Source organism: Macaca mulatta, chromosome 11 (assembly GCF_049350105.2).
Source record: "Macaca mulatta isolate MMU2019108-1 chromosome 11, T2T-MMU8v2.0, whole genome shotgun sequence".
Lineage (NCBI taxonomy): Eukaryota > Metazoa > Chordata > Mammalia > Primates > Cercopithecidae > Macaca > Macaca mulatta.
In genome coordinates this window covers 57,952,354-57,976,915 of record NC_133416.1, presented here as the reverse complement: position 1 = coordinate 57,976,915, position 24,562 = coordinate 57,952,354, and the positions used below count along the sequence as shown (strand labels likewise).

General features: G+C 46.1%; 2 protein-coding genes, 3 long non-coding RNA genes, 1 other non-coding gene and 1 pseudogene across 57 annotated transcripts in view; 3 read left to right on the top strand and 4 right to left on the bottom strand.

Moving 5' to 3' along the window:
• The window catches only part of ATF1 (activating transcription factor 1), a 61,585-nt gene extending 51,040 nt beyond the window's left edge, over window positions 1-10,545 (bottom strand). For 11 of the 49 annotated variants that reach the window (XR_013400560.1, XM_077952361.1, XM_077952363.1 and 8 more), the window contains exon 1: window positions 10,307-10,536. Coding sequence is in view for 6 of the 49 variants with exons in the window: in XM_077952338.1 (XP_077808464.1) it covers window positions 9,653-9,700 (48 nt within the window). In the remaining 43 variants the exon portion in view is untranslated. 49 annotated transcript variants of the gene reach the window in all.
• On the top strand, window positions 5,723-8,374 carry LOC144332887 (uncharacterized). The gene is made up of 2 exons (XR_013401086.1): window positions 5,723-5,985; window positions 8,322-8,374. It is a non-coding gene; the product is annotated as an uncharacterized LOC144332887 (long non-coding RNA).
• Window positions 10,546-10,683: 138 nt separating the features above from the next.
• On the bottom strand, window positions 10,684-12,656 carry LOC144332878 (uncharacterized). Its single transcript, XR_013401077.1, has 2 exons — window positions 11,400-12,656; window positions 10,684-11,239 (listed from the first exon to the last, which is right to left on the bottom strand). It is a non-coding gene; the product is annotated as an uncharacterized LOC144332878 (long non-coding RNA).
• LOC114670845 (uncharacterized) lies at window positions 12,033-19,838 on the top strand. Of its 4 annotated transcripts, XR_013401072.1 has the most exons (4): window positions 12,033-12,166; window positions 15,980-16,078; window positions 17,330-18,049; window positions 19,436-19,838. It is a non-coding gene; the product is annotated as an uncharacterized LOC114670845 (long non-coding RNA). The 4 variants fall into 4 exon arrangements; XR_003720620.2 differs by lacking the exon at window positions 12,033-12,166 and having other exon boundaries at window positions 15,941-16,078; window positions 17,330-18,033; window positions 19,419-19,838; XR_013401073.1 differs by lacking the exon at window positions 12,033-12,166 and having other exon boundaries at window positions 15,941-16,078; window positions 19,448-19,838.
• DIP2B (disco interacting protein 2 homolog B) overlaps window positions 12,822-24,562 on the bottom strand; it is a 269,702-nt gene continuing 257,961 nt past the window's right edge. The window contains exon 40 of the transcript XR_013401070.1: window positions 12,822-13,195. The gene's annotated coding sequence lies outside the window, so the exon portion shown is untranslated. The remainder of the gene's footprint in view (window positions 13,196-24,562) is intronic.
• On the top strand, window positions 15,010-15,132 carry LOC114671179 (small nucleolar RNA SNORD22). Its single transcript, XR_003721066.2, has one exon. It is a non-coding gene; the product is annotated as a small nucleolar RNA SNORD22 (small nucleolar RNA).
• LOC144332874 (MICOS complex subunit MIC10-like) lies at window positions 15,944-16,666 on the bottom strand (annotated as a pseudogene).

The following is a 24,562-nucleotide window of genomic DNA, read 5'->3' as shown; positions in this document are numbered from 1 at the left end:
CTCATACCTGTAATCCCAGCACTTGGGGAGACAGAGGCGATAAGATCGCTTGAGCTCAGGAGTTTGAGATCAATCTGAGCAACACAGTGAGACGCTACTGTTACAGGACAGGGATCCCGATCCAGACCCCAACAGAGGGTTCTTGGATCTCGCACAAGAAATAATTTAGGGCAAGTCCGCAGTGTGAAGTAAAAGCAAGTTTATTAAAAAAATAAAGGAATAAAAGAATGGCTACTCCATAGAGCAGCCCTGAGGGCTGCTGGTTGTCCATTTTTATGGTTGTTGATGATATGCTAAACAAGGGGTGGATTTTTCATGCCTCCCCTTTTTAAACCATACAGGGTAACTTCCTGACTTTGCCATGGCATTTGTGAACTGTCATGGCGCTGGTGGGAGTATAGCAATGATGACGACCACAGGTCACTCTCAGGCCATTTTGGTTTTGGTGGGTTTTGGCCGGCTCCTTTACTGCAACCTGTTGTATCAAGGTCTTTTTTTTTTTTTTTTTTTTTGAGACGTAGTCTCTTCTGTCGCCCAGGCTGGAGTGCAGTGGCCGGATCTCAGCTCACTGCAAGCTCCGCCTCCCGGGTTCACGCCATTCTTCTGCCTCAGCCTCCCAAGTAGCTGGGACTACAGGCGCCGCTGCCACGCCCGGCTAGTTTTTTGTATTTTTTAGCAGAGACGGGGTTTCACCGTGTTAGCCAGGATGGTCTCGATCTCCCGACCTCGTGATCCGCCCGTCTCGGCCTCCCAAAGTGCTGGGATTACAGGCTTGAGCCACCGCGCCCGGCCATTAAGGTCTTTATATGCCTTGTATTTTGTGCTGACCTCCTATCTCATCCTGTGACTTAGAATGCCTTAACCATCTGGGAATGCAGGGTCAGTAGGTTTTAGCCCCATTTTACCCAGCCTGCTTATGATGGAGTTGCTCTGGTTCACACACTCTGACATTCCCCCCACCTTTTATAAGAGAACCCTTAATCCTAAGGGTTGCAGAGGGACGAAGATCCACCTTCTATAACTTCTTCAGGCTAAACAGGGGCAATGATATTCCTGCCTGCCTATGAGGGTCTATCGCATTCAGGGTAGAAAGGAGCTCAGTCAGAAAGCATCAGTATGGTAAGGTTCATTCATAACTCGAGTTTCGACAAAAGGTGGTATCTGGAAGATTAATAAGAAAACATTCAGGCCGGGCACAGTGGCTCACGCCTGTAATCCCAGCACTTTGGTAGGCCGAGGCAGGCAGATCACGAGGTCAGGAGATCGAGACCATCCTGACTAACACAATGAAACCCTGTCTCTACAAAAAATACAAAAAATTAGCTGGACGTGGTGGTGGGTGCCTGTAGTCCCAGCTACTCTGGAGGGTGAGGCAAGAGAATGACGTGAACTCTGGAGGCTGAGCTTGCGGTAAGCAGAGATCATGCCACTGTACTCCAGCCTGGGCGACACAGCAAGACTCCGTCTCAAAAAAAAAAAGAAAACATTCAGTAAGCTTGTCCTGTATTCCTATGCAAAAAGTATAACAGCAATATATTCCACAAGAGTAAAGCAAAATAGGCTGGGTACAGTGGCTCACACCTGTAATCCAGCACTTTGGGAGGCCGAGGTGGGTGGATTACCTGAGGTCAGGAGTTCGAGGCCAGCCTGGCCAACATGGTGAAACCCTGTCTCTACTAAAAATACAAAAGTTAGCTGGGCGTTGTGGCGTGTGCCTGTAATTCTACTTCGGAAGCTGAGGCAGGAGAATTGCTTGAACCTGGGAGGCGGAGGCCACAGTGAGCCAAGATGGTGCCACTGCAGCCCAGCCTGGGCAACAGAACAAGACTCTGTCTCAAAAAGAAAGGAAAAAAAAGAAGAGTAAAGCAAAACAAGTAAAGTTATTCCAAGTAAAAAACTAAATTAGAAGGCTTTTCATTAACTGGGAAACTGTTGGAACTAAGCTGATACGGGGTTGTTAGCTGATTGTAATGTGCCCAGAATTAGAATACTTATCCAGATTTTTAAAATTACCCATCCTTCTTGTTTCTTCTGAGCAACAGTTAGAGATTACTGGTTGGTTTACAAGAATAAGCAGAGTTAGCCTAAATTGCAGAAACAAACTTAAAAACAATTAAGGAGACTAGAATTTAATAACAAGCATACCACAGTTTTTGAAACACAGTATTTCTCTTTCCAGTTTCCCATTTTTACTAAAGACAAATTACGGTAAGACTGATTTGCTTTATTATATTTGGCCTGATTGTTTGTATAAAGTGCAGCAAGAATAATGATTTTTCACATAGGCTTTTTAATTGGCTTTGATGGAACTCTGTTTCATAAGGAATCTCAGATAAGACTTTTTTAAAAGCCGAGCCCTGACATGGGTTTGTATCCTCAAATACCTATAAGTTGGGTAAATTTCTCTCCTTTTGAGGTCCCAAGATAACTTGGGGTTCCTGGACAGGTGAGAAAGTGACATTCTTTACTTACCATAGGTCAGAAACCTCGTACAGGAACTGTGTAGGCAAGGTATGAGACTAGTTCCCCAAAGGGCTTTTATTGGCTCTACAAGTCAAGTTTGATTCCTTAAAGGAAAGCATACCATTCCAGTCAAAGCCTTGGTAAAATAACCAATTTCTCCAATTGTATCCTGTTACAAAAGAAAACAGATTCTTATTGCACTTATGTGAATAACTACATTGCCATAAGTTAAGAATACTCACAACTAGTTTCTAAATTCTGGAGAAATCTGATATAGAGAAACAAATATGTTCCAAATTTCGTTCACAGCAATATACTTTACTCAATTGCTACAAACTGTAAATAGCTCAAATGAAAAGTTTCCTTGACTCTGAAAAACAAAAAAGGATCAGCAGCATTTTAATCCAAGTTAAAAAGATTACTTCAGTCTTCTATTGGTTCAGCTGATTCAGTTAACTGTTTCATTTGATATTCATGAACATTCTAGCTCTTCATGAGAGTTCTGAAAGTTGTTTCCTCTATTCCAATGTTACAATTTCCAAAGTTATTAGAAACTTGCATTTAAGAACACCTGCTGGCCGGGCGCGGTGGCTCACGCCTGTAATCCCAGCACTTTGGGAGGCCGAGGCAGGCGGATCACAAGGTCAGAAGATCGAGACCACGGTGAAACCCCATCTCTACTAAAATTACAAAAAATTAGCTGGGCACGGTGGCGGGTGCCTGTAGTCCCAGCTACTCAGGAGGCTGAGGCAGGAGAATGGCGTGAACCCGGGAGGCAGAGCTTGCAGTGAGCCGAAATAGCACCACTGCACTCCAGCCTGGGTGACAGAGCAAGACTCCGTCTCAAAAAAAAACAAAAAGAACACCTGCTAGAGTTCTATAGCTGATTATAAACCATCCTCTAAACAGGATTAAAACAAGACAGCAATTGTCTGTGGATGATAAAAAGTTTTAGGAGAGCCACTATTAAAGCCACAAATGATAAGGAAATGTGGTTACTTCTGTGGCACACAATATTTTGCATCACGATTATAATTATTAACACACACTAAATCATATTAGAATTACAGGAGTTTTCCGTAACTTTGGAACATATACCAATATAGTTATGTAAATATAATACAAAGCAAAACACCATTTCACATTTGATAATGCCTCCTGTATGATTTTTTTTTTTTTTTTTTGAGATGGAGTCTTGCTCTGGCACCCAGGCTGGATGGAGTGCAATGGTGCAATCTCGGATCACTGCAGCCTCCCCCGCTAGGTTCAAGCGCTTCTCCTGCCTCAGCCTTTGGAATAGATGGGACTACAGGTGTGCACCACCATGCCCAGCAGCTAACTTTTGTATTTTTTGGTAGAGATGGGGTTTCACCATGTTGGCCAGGCTGGTCTCAAACTCCTAACTTCAGGTGATCCGCCCGCCTCGACCTCCCAAAGTGCTGGGATTACAGGTTTGAGCCACTGTGCCCGGCCAACTTAGAACAATTCTTTAACCCTTTAGCCAAAAAACCCCCACATTTCCATGCCTTCTTATAATCTTTTACCAAAAGTATATTCTACTTTCCTTACACACCTTACATGTAAAACTGACTCTTCAACAGTCTCAATCACATGTTCCAATTTTAACTTTTAGCGACTTTTACTTTTGGTGAAAACCCTGGTTAGTAAGGAATTTTAATTATGTACTAGGTGTAGAGCCTAGCCTAGGACACACCAGGCAGAAGTGCAGATAAGAGCTGACTCTTCAGCACAGCTAGGGGTGTGGCTAACTCCACATGTCCCCAGGCCTTATCTATAATCTAATGGCTTTAAGGTAGGGTAAACTGAACAATTTTTACAAGTCAAAGAAACAGGCTGGGTATGGTGGCTCACGCCTGTAATCCCAGCACTTTGGGAGGCCGAGGCGGGTAGATCACGAGGTCAGGAGATCGAGACCATCCTGGCTAACACAGTGAAACCCCGTCTCTACTAAAAATACAAAAAAATTAGCCGGGCGTGGTGGCGGGCGCCTGTAGTCCCAGCTACTTGGGAGGCTGAGGCAGGAGAATGGCGTGAACCTGGCAGGCAGAGCTTGCAGTGAGCCAAGATTGCACCACTGAGCTCCAGCCTGGGCAACAGAGCGAGACTCTGTCTCAAAACAAAAAAAAAGAAAGAAAAAAAAGTCATTGAAACAGTTTATGGCCTTAAATCATTTAACAAACTTAGTACCTGACCTGCATACTTAAGACTAACATTTTTATCAATAATTTTAAAGCTGTTTTTCTTTCCCAAAGATTACTAAAGTTACATGAACTAAAAGGCATTAGTTTTTATTTTGCTTTCAAAATATTTGATTTAAATGTTTTTGTTAAAGCCGATTAATCAGAGCTCTTTTATATACATATTACACACAACACCTATATAGCTACACAGAAAGAGAGAAGAAGATGACTACAGTGGTTGTAAGATTTTTCATCTGCCAGTTTTTAAATTTCTTAATTGAATTACTGGATTCAGGGTGGAGCCCTTGGAAGAACAGGGCCAAGAAAGGGGTCTCTGATGCTTCGTTTTTCCCAAGGAGTCCAGACTGTTACAGCTTGAACATCTGCTTTTAATTAAACTGATTTTAACCATAGCACTCTTTAATAAAGTCCTTTTAGAAGTTTCTATGCCAAATGGCTGGTATTTCCGGCTTTTGAACTTTATCAAAGGTAACCTCCCAGGTGCTTAGAAAAACGAAAATATAAAACAGTTCACAGAGAAGAGAATAGATAAGGTCACACAGATATTAAACCAGAAACGACTTACTTCCTAGGTGGGGAACTGAACCCGGACTGCTGCCGTGAAAGTGCAAAGGCTGGCTGGGTGCAGTGGCTCATGCCTGTAATCCCAGCACTTTAGGAGGCTGAGGCAGGCAGATCACCTGAGGTCGTGAGTTTGAGACCAGCCTGCCCAATATGATGAAACCCCATCTGTACTAAAAATACAAAAATTAGCTCGGTGTGGTGGCACACACCTGTAGACCCAGCTACTTGGGAGGCTGAGGCAGGCAAATTGCTTGAACTTGGCAGGTGGAGATTGCAGTGTGCCGAGATCGTGCCACTGCACTCCAGCCTGGGCAACAGAGCGAGACTCCAACTCAAAAAAAAAAAAAAGAAAGTGCAAGAACTTAGCTACTGAGCTACAGCACAGGGCAGTCTCTGTTCACTTTCCCAGAAGGAGTCTAGAGTAGTTAATTTTGAGCTTATATTATAACAGCTTTTAACTATTTAACATGATTTTTAGAGCTAACCATGACATGAACCCTGAAATTCCTGTTCCCTGAAGATGGGGACCAAAAGAAAGTACCATGCAAGGTTAAAAGGTCAAGTTCCCAAGGACATAAAACAAGGTGGAGCCTTCATCCAATCTTTCATTTGTTTCAGGGACCTGCAGCCAAGTATGTTACTGACCAGCTTGCTGGGTCATCTTGAAAAGCGGGCTTTTTTTTTTTTTTTTTTTTTTTGAGACGGAGTCTCAGGCTGTTGCCCAGGCTGGAGTGCAGTGGCGCGATCTCGGCTCACTGCAAGCTCCGCCTCCTGGGTTCACGCCATTCTCCTGCCTCAGCCTCCTGAGTAGCTAGGACTACAGGCGCCCGCCACTGCGCCCGGCTAATTTTTTGTATTTTTAGTAGAGACAGGGTTTCACTGTGGTCTCGATCTCCTGACCTTGTGATCCGCCCGCCTCGGCCTCCCAAAGTGCTGGGATTACAGGCTTGAGCCACCGCGCCCGGCCTGAAAAGCGGGCTTTTTTTTTTTTTTTTTTGAGACGGAGTCTCGCTCTGTTGCCCAGGCTGGAGTGCAGTGGCCAGATCTCAGCTCACTGCAAGCTCCGCCTCCCGGGTTCACGCCATTCTCCTGCCTCAGCCTCCCGAGTAGTTGGGACTACAGGCGCCCGCCACCGCGCCCGGCTAGTTTTCTGTATTTTTTAGTAGAGACGGGGTTTCACCGTGTTAGCCAGGATGGTCTCGATCTCCTGACCTCGTGATCCGCCCGTCTCGGCCTCCCAAAGTGCTGGGATTACAGGCTTGAGCCACCGCGCCCGGCAAAAAGCGGGCTTTTTATTTATTTATTTTTTTTGAGAGAGAGTCTCACTCTGTTGCCAGGCTGGATGCAGCGGCACAATCTCGGCTCACTGCAACCTCCGCCTCCTGGGTTCAAGAGATTCTCCTGCCTCAGCCTCCCGAGTAGCTGGGACTACAGGCGCACGTCACCACACCCAGCTAATTTTTGTATTTTTAGTAGAGATGGGGTTTCACCATGTTGGTCAGGATGGTCTTGATCTTCTGACCTCATGATCCACTTACAGGTGTTCTAAGCCTGTGTTTTATCCTAAAGTACCCTTTGACACAGAAAAATGAATTCAAAGCACAAAATACACCAGCTTAAGACTAGCCTTAGAATTCTTTTTCACATTAATCAAAACTTTACAGAGGAGATAAACACTGATTTATTCATTATTATTATTATTATTATTTTGAGACAGAGTCTGGCTGTGTCGCCCAGGCTGGAGTACAATGGCGCTATCTCAGCTCAGTGCAACCTCTGCCTCCCAGGTCAAGCAATTCTCCTGCCTCAGCCTCCATACAAGTAGCTAGGACTACAGGCACACGTGCCTCCACACCAGGCTAATTTTCTGTATTTTTAGCAGAGACAGGGTTTCACCATGTTGGCCATGGCTAGTCTCAAACTCCTGACCTCAGGGGATCCACCCGCCTCAGCCTCCCAAAGTGCTGGGATTACAGGCATGAGCCACCATGCCAGGCTGATTTTTTTTTTTTTAAAAAAACCATTCACTTAACCATTTGTACGGTGAGAGAGAAGCCAGAAATCTGACTAGTAATAAATTCTTACCCTTTTGCCAGCATCCCAGGCTTCTGGGCTCCCTTTCCCTTAGTGGTCCTAGTGTTCAAGCTCACGGCATCACTGCCCTGGGGGCCAAGTCATATCATAAAGGAAAATTATCTTTTTTTCGTTCTGGCCAGAGCAAAATACGTGTGATAAAACAAAGACATCAGCCACTCCGCTTAGCACCCAATATCAAACTAGCAAGGCTTAAATCTGCCCCCAGATGGGCCTGTCATCTTTAATTCAACCTCCGACTTGGAATTTCAATATGTAGTCTCTAGGCAAGGTGGTCGCCCTGAGTAATAGAAAATATAAGAAACTCGAAGTAGAGAAGAAAAGTATTGCCTGTAGCAGGGTGGGGAAGCTGATGAGCTTAGGGAGGCCAGAGAAAAAGACCCACTCATTGCAGCCGACAATGAAAACTTCAAGACGCCGCTTGTCCGTAGCAAATGAGCCTTTTCCAGCAGTCCCATCAGCTCTCAAGTTTCCCCTTTTAGGGAGGAAAAAGCTCCCCATGTCCCACGATCCTGTACATACCTAACCCTGTCACCCACAGCCATCAACAAACAGCGTAAGACAGATTAATCCAAAAAGAACAGCAGTTAACATCCCATAGTGCCAAACCTGTTCTTAGATGACAGGGACTTAACTCAGAGGGGACTCTAACTCCCTACATCTTAGAAGGGCCTCCAACCCAGGGTCGGTCAAGTGTCCTTGCCTTTTATTAAGAGGGGCCTCTGGCCGGCGCGGTGGCTCAAGCCTGTAATCCCAGCACTTTGGGAGGCCGAGACGGGCGGATCACGAGGTCAGGAGATCGCCACCATCCTGGCTGACACGGTGAAACCCCGTCTCTACTAAAAAATACAAAAAAACTAGCTGGGCGAGGTGGCGGGCGCCTGTAGTCCCAGCTACTCGGGAGGCTGAGGCAGGAGAATGGCGTGAACCCGGGAGGCGGAGCTTGCAGTGAGCCAAGATCACGCCACTGCACTCTAGCCTGGGCGGCAGAGCGAGACTCTGTCTCAATAAAAAAAAAAAAAAAAAAAAAAGAGGGGCCTCTAACCCACTCTGTCTTAGGAGAGACTCCTAGACATAAATACTGTTGTTTCTGCAACATAGTCGCTTCTGCGGCCACCACAAATATGTTACAGGACCCCGACACTTACCCAAAGGTAGCCATTGGGTCAGGGTTTTTGCACTATAGTACCTTTGTGGTTGCCAGAAATGTTACAGGACAGGAATCCCGATCCAGACTCCAACTGAGGGTTCTTGGATCTCGCACAAGAAATAATTCAGGGCAAGTCCACAGTGCGATGTAAAAGCAAAATTATGAAGAAAGTAAAGGAATAAAAAGAATGGCTACTCCATAGACAGAGCAGCCCCGAGGGCTGCTGGTTACCCATTTTTATGGCTGTTTCTCAGTGATATGCTAAACAAGGGGTGGACTATTCACGCCTTCCCTTTTTAGACCATAAAGGATAACTTCCAGACATTGCCATAGGATTTGTAAATGGCGCTGATGGGAGTGTAGCAGTGAGGATGACCAGAGGTCCCTCTTGGGGCCATGTCGGTTTTGGTCGGCTTCTTTACTGCAACCTGTTTTATCAGCAAGGTCTTTATGACCTGTATTTTGTGCTGATCTGTCTCCTCCTGTGACTTCGAATGCCTTAACCGTCTGGGAATGCAGTCCAGTAGGTTTCAGCCTCATTTTACCCAGCTCCTGTTTAAGATGGAGTTGTTCTGGTTCACACGCCTCTGACACCATCTCTATTTAAAAACAAAACAAAAAAAAAAACCCCAAAAAACTGGCAAAGATAGCACAGCCTATATTTAAAGTCAGAAGGGACTGCCACCTGCTGGTGATCGGGTAGGAACGGACAGATAGCTCACAGACCAAACCTAAAAGATAATGGCAAGTATTAAAGAGCTAACACATTCGACTTTAGGGGAACAGTACTGATTCTAATTAAGACACGGAGGTAACTGCACATGATAAACTCCAAAGAAAAAACAGCATTTTAGAAGAACGCATTTCTGTTAACAAAAACCTCAGGTTAAAATGCATTCTGCGACATAAATACCTACAGACTCATCACAGGTGAGGCCAGTCCGACAAAGATGCCTGCCAGATCCACGCCGAGCTTCTAAAGCCTAAAGGTTCTCAAAGAGTACCACCCGCCCAATCAATGCTCTCCAAAACACTAACGCCACAACCAGACATTTCACATTGCAGTCATTTCAAAGCGATTCAGCTGCCCGCTGCAAAGCATCGATGAAACTGAGAAATGCCGGGCTTCGTTTTATGACATACAAAAAGAGAAAGTCACCCTCGGCTGGGTCGCCCGTCCAAAAGGGAACAGACACCCATGTGTCATTCCCAGGCAGGGGGAAAGCCGCCTACTGTCCCCACTCTGTCTCCGCTGCCAGGCACATCTCTCCAGAATTGTCTGGGGCGTGCGCGATGCCGTGCTTCTGTTGCCCGCTAGACTGCAAGCTCCAGGAGGGTAATGGGCACCTCTTCCCTCAGGGTCGCCAGCGCCGACGCGCTTAGAGGACCCTGTCGCGGGGTTAACCAGACCCGGGTTCCGCTCGGCGGACACCGCGCCGAGGCCATAGCCGCGCCGCCCTCCGCCAGGCTCCTGGCCCAACCTCGAAACCTCCCACGGAGAGCTCGCGCCTGCGACCGCAAAGGACGGCTCCTGAGGCGAAAGCCACCCCGCGGCGGGCGGTTTCCAGCTTTACTTTTATTTGGGAGCGAGGGGAACGCGACACACTACTGAAAGGGCTCAGCGCAGCACCAAAGCGCGGGGGCCGGAAGCGCGGGCGGCCCCTCCCCCTTCCGCTGCGCCCCTCCCCCACCGCCACCACCGCGCGCGACCCCCACTCGGCGCGCGACCCGCTCTGCGTCCCCGCCGGCGCCACGTTCCCGCGTCCTTCCCCGCCCGGGCCATGGGGCACGTCCCTCCCCGCCCCCCACTTACCTGTGGCTGCTGCCTCGCCGCTCTCCAGGGCGGGAACTTCCACTCCCCCCTCCCAGGTAGATCGGAATTCACTACCCACGTCCCCACCCCCTCACGCAGCGGGGGACTAGCCTCCTTCTCGGGGGTCAGGTGGGGCGGGGAGAATTAGTGTCACTTAACAGCCAACTGTCCTAAGGTACCGTTTGCTCGGCAGTCAGGGCCGCCACTGGCGGCATGATCTACACCAAGCCGGGGGCGGGGGCGGGGGCGGGGGCGGGGGCGGGGGCGGGGGGGGGCAAAACTGAGTACAAGTGTGTGCTAGGGAGAAGCTACGGCGCTGCCTCCGCGCGGGCCGCCGTCCTGCGTCACCGCGCTGCCCACGTGACGCGCCGCCATCTTGTACGCGGTCCTGACTTGTGGCTAGGGGTGTCTCGGAACGCGTTCCTGAGGCTGCCGGGAGAGAGGGAGGCTGCCCGGGGTTCCGTTTCTCCTTAGGAGCGGTACCCTGCCCCGCCCCGCCCCGCCCCGCCCCGCTCCACGTCCGCTTCCGGAGGCCATGAGCAGCTGGGTGCTCGCGGGAGGCCGTTTCATCGATGAGTGGCGGCGCTGTCAACTAAACTCCGGCCAGTTGACGTTGACCGACGCCGGCCTGTTTTCCTTCCTCAGCTTTTTTTAAATTTTTTTTTATGGAGATGGAGTCTTTTTTTTTTTCCCCGAGATTGAGACGGGGGTCTCGCTCTGTGGCCTAGGCTGTAGTGCAGTGGCGCGATCTCGACCCACTGCAGCCTCCAACCCTGGGGTTCAAGCGATTCTCCAACCTCAGCCTCTGGGGCAGCTGGGACCACAGGCGCGCGCCACCACGCTCGGCTTGAAGAGAAGAGGACTCACTATGTTGCTCAGGCTGGTCTTAAACTTCTGGGCTCAAGTGATCCTCCGCTTCGGCCTCCCAAAGTCCTGAGATTACAGGCGTGAGCCACCGCGCCCGGCCTTACTCAGGTTTTTCTTAATCCCATAAAGTAACATTGAGTTGTGTCCTTTAACCCATGTGGAAGGATTTTCTACAGAAACGGATTTACAATGAGACGTAACAAGGTGGCTGGGCGCGGTGGCTCACGCCTGTAATCCCAGCACTTTGGGAGGCCCAGGCGGGCGGATCACCTGAGATCGGGGGTTCGAGACCAGCCTGACCAACACGGAGAAACCCCGTCTCTACTAAAAAAAATACAAAAGTAGCCGCGTGTGGTGGCGCATGCCTGTAATCCCAGCTACTCGGGAGGCTGAGGCAGGAGAATCGCTTGAACCCGGAAGGCAGAGGTTGCGGTGAGCCGAGATCGCGTCATGGCACTCCAGCCTGGGCAGCATGGGCAAAACTCCGTCTCAAAAAAAAAAAAAAAGAAAAGAAAAAACAAACGTAACAGAGTGTTAATAAACTGTTATGCTGTTGTTTTAATGCATTACAAAAACTTTTCAGAATATTTTTGTGTCTACCTCTCTGGAAAAGGAATTATGCCTTATTCTTAATTTTTAAAATTTCCTTGCAAAATGCTGTTTTATGGTTTTAATTATAGTAAACGACAAAAGATAAATTTTTTTAGTATGCTCTTGACAGAAAGTTCCAAAAGTTTTCTGAAATTTTGCTAGTTTGAGATCCCTAATTTAGGAAACTGATTTAGTGGAGAGAGCTTTTCCTATTTTGGGCCCTTTGGATCGAAGAATGTGATGTAAAGCCGAAGATTTACTCTGCTAGACCCTTTTAAGAGGTCACTAACGTTTAGCTATTGACATTCAGCAAACATTATTGATTACCTATTAAATGCTAGACCGGGAAACAACTGTTAAGTCAGCGTTTCAGCATTACTGAGAGAAAAGTGGCCTATAAAGGTAAGGGAGGGGAAGAGTTTCTCAGATATCAGCCTTCGATGATTAACAAAGTCCAACCTCAGTCATTCTGGAATCCAGAATATTGATTGCTGGAAGGCTGGTTGTGCGAGTTTACTGTTCTTTGGTGTTTGGGTTTTTCTTCCGTGGACCACAGAATGCTTAACAAAAGTTGATCAGTAAAAAGCAGGGGAGGGGCCGAGCGCGGTGGCTCACGCCTGTAATCCCAACACTTCGGGAGGCTGAGGCGGGTGGATCACCTGAGGTCAGGAGTTCGAGACCAGCCTGACAAAATGGCGAAACTCCGTCTCTACTGAAAATACAAAAATTAGCCGGACGTGGTGGCATGAGCCTATAGTCCCAGCTACTCAGGAGGCGGAGACAGGAGAATCGCTTGAAGCCAGGAGAGGGAGTTCGTGGTGAGCTGAGATCGCACCACTGCACTCCAGGCTGGGCAACAGAGTGAGACTACGTCTCAAAAAAACCCAAAAAACCACAACTCAGTTGACAGAGGAAAAGAAGAAAAAGTTATGCTTGTTCAACACTGCCCCTCAAAAATACTTCTGCCGTTTCTCTTTCTCATTGAAGTGTCATAGCTGTGCCTACCAGTCTTCTGAATTGTGATAACTAGATGAAAAAAAAAAAAAAGAGGTCTTGATTCTGATGCATGCAGTTTATTTGAATAGTAACTTTCATAAACCAGATGGACAGATGTTTAATTTTAGAAGCAAGGAAAGAGAAACAAAGAAACTTAGGGCCATGGCTGGGCATGGTGGCTCAAGTCCGTAATCCCAGCACTTTGGGAGGCCAGGGCGGTCAGATCACTGGAGGTCAGGAGTTCAAGACCAGTATGGCAAAAGCCTGTCTCTACCAAAAATACAAAAAATTAGCTGAGCATAGTGGAGCACACCTGTAATCGCAGCTACTTGGGAGGCTGAGGCAGGAGAATCACTTGAACCCAGGGGGCGAAGGTTGCAGTGAGTCGAGATTGTGCCACTGCACTCTAGACTGGGTGACAGAGCAAGACTCCACCTCAAAAAAAAAGAAAAAGAAAGAAAAACTTAGAACCAAAGGTAATTTTTTTTTTTTTTTTTTTTTTTTTGAGACAGAGTCTTGCTCTGTCGCCCAGGCTGGAGTGCAGTAGCGGGATCTCGGCTCACTGCAACCTCTGCCTTCCAGGTTCAAGTGACTCTCCTGCCTCAGCTTCCTGAGTAGCTGGGATTACAGGCACTTGCGACTACGTCTGGCTAATTTTTGTATTTTTAGTAGAGCTGGGGTTTCACCATGTTAGGCGGGTCTCAAACTCCTGACCTCAGGTGATCTGCCTCCCAAAGTGCTGGGATTACAGGTGTGAGCCACCGCCTCTGGCCTAAAGTAATGTTTCTTAAAAATAAACTGGGCAAGCCTGTGGTAGCACCACTTTGGCTCTTCTGGCACATTTTTTTGTTGTTAGAAAAGAGATGTGACCAGGCGCATTGGCTCATGCCTGTAATCCCAGCACTTTAGGAGGCCGAGGCGGGCAGATCACCTGAGGTCAGGAGTTCGAGACCAGCCTGGCCAACATGGTAAAACCCTGTCTACTAAAACTACAAAAATTAGCCGGGCATCTACTAGTGCGCATATGTAGTCCCAGCTACTCAGGAGGCTAAGGCAGGAGAATTGCTTGAACCCAGGAGGCAGAGGTTGCAGTGAGCTGAGATTATGCCACTGTAGTCCAGCCTGGGTGACAGTGCAAGACTGTCTCAAAAAAAAAACAAAGAAAAAAATTAGCCAGGTGTGGTGGCGTTCACCAGTAATCCTAGCTACTTGGGAGGCTGAGGCAGGAGAATCACTTGAACTCGGGAGGCGGAGGTTGCAGTGAGCTGAGATCACTCCACTGCACTCCAACTTGGGCAACAGAAGGAGATTCCATCCGCCCTCCCCAAAATAAGAGAGGTTATAATGAAATGAATTTAATAAGACTGCCTATCCCATAGGGTTTTGTAGACTGAATTACTTTGATACATGTAAAGTTAGAGCTGTGCCTAGTACATAGTAAGCACTAAATAAATGTTGGATTTTTTTAGACGGTCTTGCTGTGTCGCCCAGGCTGGAGTACAGTAGCGCATGATCTCAGCTTACTGCAGCCTTGACCCCCTAGGCTCAAGCTATCCTCCCACCTTAGCCTCCCAAGTACCTGGGACTATAGATGTGCAGCACCACGCCCAGCTAATTTTTAAAGTTTTCTGTAGAGATAGGGTCCCTCTGTGTTGCCCAGGCTGGTCTCAAGCTCCTGAGCTCAAGTTATCCACCTTAGCCTCCCAAAGTGCTGAGATTGCAGGTGTGAGCCACAGAGCCTGGCCGGAACCTTCTTGATGTTGGTCAGAGCAGCCTGCAGCTTTCACGCACCTTTCTAAGCCCCCAGGTAGTGATGGTGACTGAAGCTCTAAGGGCAGAAGAGTCAAACCCTTACCCAGAAAAAGTAAATCTGTTCACGTGAGAACAAATCACTGGCCCTTCTATGATGAAAGAAGCCCGACATTGTCAACTTGCTATGAAGTGGCCTAGTAGTCTTCTGAAGTGAGCAACATTGGGAGCTCACTGTTGGTCTCTGTCAGTGTTTAGTTGAGGTTTCAGAGACAGTAGTAGTTAAATCAGTTTTAGTAAGTAGGAGTCCATGCATAGCCTCCACCTCTGCCACTGTGGCCGCTCGATTCATATGCTCATTGTGCCAGTTCCAAGAAGTCAATAGGTGGCTGACATCAACCAGCCAAGTCCAGCCCAGGCTGGAGTGCAGTGCTGCGTTCTTGGCTCACTGCAACCTCCGACTCCCTGGTTCAAGAATTCTGCCTCCCGAGTAGCTGGGATTACAGGCATACACCACCATACCTGGCCAATACATATTTTCCTGGAGCCTGTAAAGGTGAACCCACTGGGACTGGCTGGGGAAAAAGAGGAAGATTTGTTCCAGAAGGAACTGTCTGAGGGATGATAAAGATTTCTATACAAAGAAAGGGAGTAATCATCACTTGTTGAAAACATTGATTTTATTTTTTCTGGGTCTGAGTAAAGAACAAAGTGTATAAAAAATGGTAGGTATCTGTTTACATATTTAACTGGTTTTATAATAGCAACCTTTTGCTCTTAGGTTACATAGTGTTAAATATTGTGTACATTTATATTTTCCAATCCAATAAGAACTTTATATATATATATATATGTATATTTTTTTGAGACAGAGTCTTACTCTGTTGCCCAGGTTGGAGTGCAGTGGCACGATCTCAGATCACTGCAACCCCTGCCTCCCAGGTTCAAGCGATTCTCCTGCCTCAGCCTCCTGAGTAGCTGGGATTACAGGCACGAACCACCATGCCTGGCTAATTTTTGTATTTTTAGTAGAGACGGGGTTTCACCGTGTTGGCCAGGCTGGTCTCCAACTCCTGACCTCAGGTGATCCACACGCCTCAGTCTCCCAAAGTGGTGGGTTTACAAGCATGAGCCACCACGCCCAGCTCTGATTTTTCTATTTTTAGTAGAGATGGGATTTCACCATGTTGGCCAAGCTGGTCTCGAACTCCTGGCCTCAAGCAATCCACCCACCCCGAGGTGGTGGATTTTGGTGGGAAGCATTGCTTCCCAAAATGCTGGGATTACAGGTGTGAGCCACTGCGCCCAGCCTTTTTTTTTTTTTTTAAATAACACTGTTATAGAAGAATGTCAGTTTACTCCAGGGCACTTCAGTATTCCTGAGGAATAAACACAGTTTCTCTTTTCCTCCCACTGGGATGTTGTCAGGTGAAGTCACTGCTCCTGCTCTTTGACATATTTTCCATGTAGATGATATGGACCTGGAAATCATGCCAATAGTTGGAGTAAGCCATTCCTAATCCCATGCCAGAACTGAAGGCTAATGGCCACACTCATCTTTTAAAGAAGGTAAGTAGGCCAGGCGTGGTGGCTCACGCCTGTAATCCCAGCACTTTGGGAGGCCGAGGTGGGCAGATCACCTGAGGTCGGGAGTTCAAGACCAGCCTGACCAACATGGAGAAACCCCATCTCTACTAAAAATACAAAATTAGCTGGGCGTGGTGGTGCATGCCTGTAATCCCAGCCACTTGAGAGGTTGGGGTAGGAGAATTGCTTGACCAGGAGGCAGAGGTTGCAGTGAGCCAAGATCACGCCATTGCACTCTAGCCTGGGCAACAAGAGCAAAACTCAGTCAAAAAGGAGGGAGGGAGGCAGGAAGGGAGGGAGGGAAGGAGGGAAGGGAAGGGAAGGAAGGCTAATTCAAAACTAGTACTTATCATCATGGCCACATCTGCCAGGCACCAATCTCACTTCCTGCCAAGCTTCTACTCCAGCATCTCCCCACCCATGGCTTCCTATCTCATTTAATTTATTGAATACTATGCTGAAAGTGGAAAACAGAATGATTTTATGGGTACTCAAAGTATGGTTTCTACTGACTGCATCACTTTTGCACCATTGTAAAGTTGAAAAATTATAAGTTGAACCATCATAAATCAGACTGTATTTTATTCCTTTTGATGCTATTTCAAATGTAATTGTTTTATGTATTTTATTTTTGGAAAGTTCCTTGCTAGTGAATAGAAATAAAATTGATTTATATTGCTCTTGTATTCTTCAACCTTGTGAAAGTCACTTATTCCTTTTTTTAGTGTTTTCTTAAATTTTTAAAAATTTTTGTAGGTACATAGTAGGTGAATATATTTCTGGGGTACATGAAATGTTTTGATACAGGCATGCAATATGAAATGAGCACATCATGGAGAATGGGGTAACCATCCCCTCAAGCAGTTATCTTTTAAGCTACAAATAATCCAATTATATTATTTAAAAATATACAATTAAGTTATTGACTATAGTCACCCTATTTATTCTAATTGCATATTCTTGTACAAGCCATTTTATCTGTGAATAGAGATAGCTTTTACTCCTCTTTTCCTCTGGATAGCTTTTCTTTCTTTTTCTTGCCTAATCGCTCTGGATAGACCTTTAGTACAACATTGAATAGAAGAGGTGAGAACAGACTTTCTCTTCCCTTGTTTCCAATGTTAGAGAGAAAGAGCATTCAGTTTTTCACTATTAAGTGGAGTGTTACTGAGTTTTTCACAGATGTTCTTTAACAGATTTAGAATTCACCTTCATTTTTTTTTGTTTTTCCAGAAATGCAGTCTCACTATATTGCCCAGGCTGGTCTCAAATTTCTGGGCTCAAGCGATCCTCCTGCCTCTGCCTCCCAAAATGCTGGGATTACAGATGTGAGCCACTGTGCCAGGCCCACCTTCATTTTTGAAGACGAGTTTCACTGGATATAGAATTCTGAACTGACAGTTTTTAACTCCTAGCAGCCTCAATGTATTCTATGTTCTGCTGCCTTCCATAGTGTTTAATAAGAAGTTGGCTATCATTTGTATCATTGTTATCTGGTATGTAATATGTCATTTTCCCAGGCTTCTTTGAAGACTTTTGCTTTAAGTTTAGCAGTTTGCCCATGACTCTGCCTAAGCGGTTTTCTTTATATGTATACTGCTTGCTGCTTCTTGAGCTTCTTCAGTCAGTAAACGTATGTCTTTCCAAATCTGGGAAGCTTTTGCCATTATTTCTTCACATATTTTTATGTCCCATTCTCACTCTCCTCCATCTGGAACTCCAGTTACAATAAGTTAGACCACTTAATATTTTCCCACAGGTCTCTGAGGCACTATTTTTTTCTCCAATCTTTTTTCTCTTTGTTCTTCAGATTAATCTATTGATCTGTCTTAAAGTTCAGTTATTCTTTTTCACCTGAGGTCAGGAGTTCGAGACCAGTCTGGCCAACAAACCGCATCTCTACTAAAAATACAAAAACTAGCTGGGCGTGGTGGCAGGTGCCTGGAATCCCAGGTACTCGGGAGGCTGAGGCAGGCAGAATTGATTGAACCCGGGAGGCGGAGGTTGCAGTGAGCTGAGGTTGCACCACTGCACTACAGCCTGGGTGACACAGTGAGACTCCATTTCAAAAAAATAATAATAAATGAAATAAAAAAGTTTGTCCAAATTTTATAATTTCTGTTTTTAGGAGGGTTAATCTGACCAAGTTACTTCATGATTATCATAAGCTAGAGACTCCTGTTTTCTGTTCATCTTGTCTTCAATGATCTTGTCAAAATGTTTTTAGATTATCCTGTATTTTCTCCATAGAGTATCATTTTATCTCTAAATATTAATGTTTTTGTTCTTTTCTATCTAATTCATATAGCTCACTTATTTTTCCCTAACTATGCTAGCTATAATCTCATCTGAGACCCAGACTAGGATAATTTGAAGACTGGGCTCAGCTGGGACTCTTGACCAAAGTACCTAAACATAGTGCCTCTTCCGAGCTTGGGCGTCTTACAACATAGCAGCTGGGTTCTAAAAGGGAGCATCAGGAAAGTCAGCATTTTAAGCTCAAGCTGCTGCTCATCCACGCCAAAAGTCATGCACATCATTTCGGCCACATTCTATTGATCAGACCATATTTGAGGGGAAAGGACTGTACTTCTTGATGAGGGAATGTCAGGATAACATTGCAAAGAGCACATGGGATGGAATATAACGTGTGAAGATATATTGGAAAATGCAGTCTCCACATTAGCAAAGCAAACCCAATGGTGTATAAGAAATAATAGATGATCAAAAGGGGTCAAATCAAGGATGGTTCAATATTAGAAAAATCTCTGGCTGCTACAGATGTGTAAAGAAATTAGTAAAATCTATTTATATAATACATCTTAACCAGCTTAAAGGAAAAAACTATGTGATCATCTCATAGATCCGGGGGGAGGAAAAGATAAACTTCAACACTCATGCAAAAAATCCAGCAAGCACGGAATAAACTTTTTTTTGAGATGGAGTCTCCCTCTGTCGCCCAGGCTGGAGTGCAGTGGTGCAATCTCAGCTCACTGCAACCTCTGCCTCCGGGCTCAAGCAATTCTCCTGCCTCAGCCTCCTGCGTAGCTGGGATTACAGGCGCCCGCTACCACACCTGGCTAATTTTTGTAATTTTTAGTAGAGACTTCACCATGTTGGCCAGGCTGGTCTCCAACTCCTGGCTGCAAGCGATCCACCTGCCTCAGCTTCCCAAAGTGCTGGGACTACAGGTGGGAGCCGCCATGCCCAGCCAGAATAGATTTTTTTTTTTTTTTTAAGATGGGTTCTCGCTCTCGTCACCCAGGCTGGAGTGCAGTGGCGCAATCTCAGTTCATTGCAACCTCCGCCTCCTGGGTTCAAGTGATTCTCCTGCCTGAGCCTCCCAAGTAGCTGGGATCACAGGTGCCTGCTACCATGCTCAGCTGTCTTGTTTTTTTTTTTTTTTTTTTTTTTTGTATTTTTAGTAGAGATGGGGTTTTACTGTGTTGGCCAGGCTGGTCTCAAACTCCTGACCTCAGGTGATCCGCCCACCTCCGCCTCCCAAAGTGTTGGAATTACAGGCATGAGCCACTGCATGTGGCCTAGACTTCTTTAACTGATAAAAGCATATCTTATCAACAACATACAGTAAAAAGAATACACAATGGTGATACTTCAGAAGCACTACTAGAAAAGTCAAGACTATGAGGAGGATACTCCCTTTATATCACTTTCTACTCAGTTGTGGTTTATGCCACTAAGTTGGGGTGGTTTGTTACACAGCAATAAATAACTGAAACACTGAGATTTTTATTTTTATGAGACAGGATCTCACTTTCTGCCCAAGCTGGAGTACAGTTGCACAATCATGGCTCACTGCAGCCTCAAACTCCTGGGCTCAAGTGATCCTCCGCCTTAGTCTCCTGAGGAGCTGGGACCACAAACGCGTGCTATCATGCCCAGCTATTTATTTATTTTTCTTAGAGATAGGGTCCCATTAAGTTGCCCAGCCTTGTCTCCAACTCCTGGCATCAAGCCATCCTCCTACCTTGGCCTCCTGAAGATTACAGATGTGAGCCACCATGCGTGGCCTAGATTTTATCATTTTGTATCTTTTCTCAAGGGAGATTGATTTAGAATTTTTAAAAACTGCCTTAGTGTGACTTTGGTATCTGACTTATACTAACTTGGTAAGATTAGTTGGATGGCTTTTCCTTTTATATATGAAAAGAGGATTATTTTTTTGCTTTGTGAGCTGAGTGTGGTAAAATTCAGATTTTCTATTTCTTGAGTGAATTTTCAAAGTTACATAATTTTTAGAAAATTATCCATTTCATTTAAAACAGAAATTTACTGAAAAAATAATCCCTTGAAATAGAAGCACAAGTGCTGTATCTGTAGTTAGTTATGTTCCGTTTTGTGTTTCCTACTTTTTGTGTACCTGCGTGCATGCCTTTTGTTAAATGGGTTTTACTGTCATTAGAATATTTGTAAGAAATCAGTTTCTGGTTCTGTTGAACCTTTTTTTCTGTTTTCTTCCTTTTTAATTAATGTCTGCTTTTGTCTTTGTTATTTTCTTCTTTCATCTTTCTTAGTGGGTCTTTTTATTCTTTTCCTAGATTCTGAAACTGAATACAACTAATTCATTTTGTTTGTTCTTCAATGCTTGCACTGTGAACTCCCTCTTACCTGCTTCTTTAGGAACCACCATCATTTCCAGAGTCTATGTTCTGCTTTGTCAGGTCTGTCTGACCATGGGAGTTATTTATAGAAATGATCTCAGAAATGAATGTTCATCTTTGGAGACTGAGAATGGAGATTCAGAGAAGTGAATGAGGTCATCAGGTAGACTTTTATTAATAGCAACTTCTATTAGGATCTTGCTTGTACTCAGTTTTATTTGAAAAAGTGTGCTTCCTCCCTTGCTGCCAATCCTTCCACCTGCTCACTGGAGTCCGTCCGCTCCAGCTTCCTCAGTGACAGTGACCTCACTTTGTCCGTTGTCCCTTATTGCTATATTTAGAAACTTTTCCCTCTATTCCAGCTTTTTCTCCTGACACATTTATTTCTTCCATCTTTAAAACAGCCCCCCTTGATTTTACATCCCCCTTCTAACTACTATCCCCTCTTTCTCCTTCCTACTTGCAGTTGCAGATAAAGCCTCTGGAGAGAGGCCTCTGTTCAGTCTTACCTCCCAGCAATTCTCTCCTGAACCAGTTTTTAGGTTTCTGCCCATACAGCCGCACTAAAACTCTCTCAAGGCCACCAGGGACTCCCTCGTTGCTAGGTCCAGCAGATGTCATCCAATCCCTGTTCTACTCAGCTTTGTTGTGGCCGTTGGGTTGTTGAGCACTCCCTCCTCTTTGATTTTGTGTTTGAGACAGAGTCTCACTGTTTTGCCCAGGCTGGAGTGCAGTGGTGCGATCTTGGCTCACTGCAACCTCCGCCTCCTGGGTTGAAGCGATTCTCGTGCCTCAGCCTCCCGAGTAGCTGAGACTACAGGTGCCTACCACCATGCCCAGCTGAATTAGTATTTTCAGTAGAGACCGGGTTTCACCATGTTGGCCAGGCTGGTCTTGAACTCCTGACCTCAGGTGATCTGACCGCCTCGGCCTCTCAAAGTGCTGGGATTACAGGCATGAGCCACTGTGCCCGGCCCTCACGAACCTTTAAATGCTCTTGTTCGCCATGACTCTGATCCTTTTCTCACTCTACATGTTCTTTCTTGGCAATATCATCCACTTTGAAATGTTGTCTCCCAAATCTACAGTTTTAGGCCAGAGCTCTCCTGAGGCAAAGACCTCAGTATTCAGCTGTCTGTTGGACCTCTTCACCTGCATGTTCCACAGCACCTCAAAGGAACATGACCAATGTGGAACACAGTGTCTTCTTTCCCAATCTATTCCTCCTGTTTTCTCCCCTGCCTCGGTAAATGGCCCCACATCCACCTAACCCCCAAGCCAGAAATCTAGGTGTTATTTTGAATTCCTTCTTCCTTACCCTGAATATTCAGCAGTTGTAATTTTTTTTTTTTTTTTGAGACAGAGTCTCACTCTTATTGTTCAGGCTGGAGTGCAGTGGCACAATCTCAGCTCACTGCAATCTCTGCCTCCTGGGTTCAAGCAATTGTCCTGCCTCAGCCTCCCCAGTAGCCGGGATTACAGGTATGTGCCACCACCACACCTGACTAATTTTTGTATTTTTTTTTTTTTTTGAGACGGAGTCTCGCTCTGTCGTCCAGGCTGGAGTGCAGTGGCGCAATCTCGGCTCACTGCAAGCTCTGCGTCCCGGGTTCATGCCATTCTTCTGCCTCAGCCTCCCATGTAGCTGGGACTACAGGTGCCCGCCACCGCACCCGGCTAATTTTTTGTATTTTTAGTAGAGACGGGGTTTCACCATGTTAGCCAGGATGGTCTCGATCTCCTGACCTCGTGATCCGCCCGTCTCGGCCTCCCAACTAATTTTTTTTTTTTTTTTTGAGGCGGAGTCTCGCTCTGTCGCCCAGGCTGGAGTGCAGTGGCGCGATCTCGGTTCACTGCAAGCTCCGCCTCCCGGGTTCCCACCATTCTCCTGCCTCAGCCTCCCGAGTAGCTGGGACTACAGGCGCCGCCACCACGCCCGGCTAATTGTTTTGTATTTTTAGTGGAGACGGGGTTTCATTGTGTTAGCCAGGATGGTCTCGATCTCCTGACCTCGTGATCCGCCCGTCTCGGCCTCCCAAAGTGCTGGGATTACAGGCTTGAGCCACCGCGCCTGGCCTAATTTTTGTATTTTTAGTACAGATGGGGTTTCACCACGTTGATCAGGCTGGTCTTGAACACCTGACCTCAGGTGATCCACCCGCCTCAGCCTCCCAAGGTGCTGGGATTACAGGTGTGAGCCACCGTGCCCAGCCGGCAATTGGAATCTTAATGCCACCGAAGTTTTTATGCATGGCCTCTCTTCTCCATTCTTACTGCCTTGGTTGAAGTACTTTGCTCTATGTCTTAGTCTGTTTTGTGCTGCTATAACAAGATACCTGAACCTGGGTAGTTTATAAAGAACAGACATGTATTTCTCACACTCCTGGAGGCCAGGAAGTTCAACATCAAGGCACTGGCAGGTTGGCTTGTATGGTGAGGGCTGCTCTCTTTCCAAGACAGTGCTGTGTTGGTGAAGGGCAGAAGGCAAGCGAGTCAAGTGCTGCTGCATGAAGCCTTTCATAAGAGCTCTAACTCCATTTGTGAGGGAGAAGCCATCATGACCTAATGACCTCTTAAAACCATCACCTTGGCCATTAAGTTTCAACAGAAGAATCTGGAGGGAACATATTCAAATCATAGCATTCTATCACTGTGGTCAATGCAGAGGTCTCCCAACTAGTCTTTCCAGTTTTATCTCCTTTTCGCTATCCATTACAATCTCTGGTTTTATTTCCCTTTCCCTATCCATTCCTATCTATTTTTTTTTTCTTAGAGACAGGGTCTTGCTCTGTCACCCAGGCTGGAGTGCAGTGGTGCAATTATAACTCATTGTAGCCCTGAACTCCTGGGCTCAAGAGATCTTCCGCCTTGGCTTCCCAAAATACTGGGATCACAGGCGCGAGCCACCACGCCCAGCCCCAGTCTATTTTCTATGTGACTGTCAGAATAATATTCTACGTTGCAAATCTGAGCATGTTATCCCCCTGCTTTAAATCCCTCATTAACTCCCCTTTGTTAAAAGTCCAAAATTCTTAGCATGAAATACAAGACCCTCAGTCATCTGTCCCTGGCTCAAGCCTCCATAATTATCTTTTACTTTTCTCCCCTCAAACCTTGCATCCTTATCTTAGTCCTTTTGTGCTGCTATAACAAAATACCTAAGCCTGGATAATTTATAAACAGCTTAAATTTACTGCTCATGGTTATGGAGGCTGGGAAGTCCAAGATTAAGGTTCTGACAGTTTCACTGTCTGGTGAGGGCCTGGTCTCTACTTCCAAAATGGTACCTTAAATACTGTTGCTTCTGGAGTGGACGAACACCATGTCCTCACATGGGGGGAGGGACAGAAAGGCAAAAGGGCCTAACCAGTTCTCTCTAGTACTTTTAAAAGGGCAGTAATCCATTCACCAGGGCATAGCTCTCGTAACTTAATCACTTCCCAAAAGGCCCCACCTCTTAATACTATCACATTGGGTCTTAAGTTCTTTTTTTTTTTTTTGAGACCGAGTCTCTTCTCTGTTGCCCAGGCTGGAGCACAGTGGCGTGATCACGGCTCACTGCAAGCTCCGCCTGCTGGGTTCATGCTATTCTCCCGCCTCAGCCTCCCGAGTAGCTGGGACTACAGGTGCCCGCCACCATGCCTGGATAATTTTTTTGTATTTTCAGTAGAGACGGAGTTTCACTGTGTTAGCCAGGATGGTCTCGATCTCCTGACCTTGTGATCCACCTACCTCGGCCTCCCAAAGTGCTGGGATTACAGGCGTGAGCTACCACGCCCGGCCTTAAGTTCTAACATATGAATTTTGAGCAGACACATACATTCAAACCACAACAATCCCAATA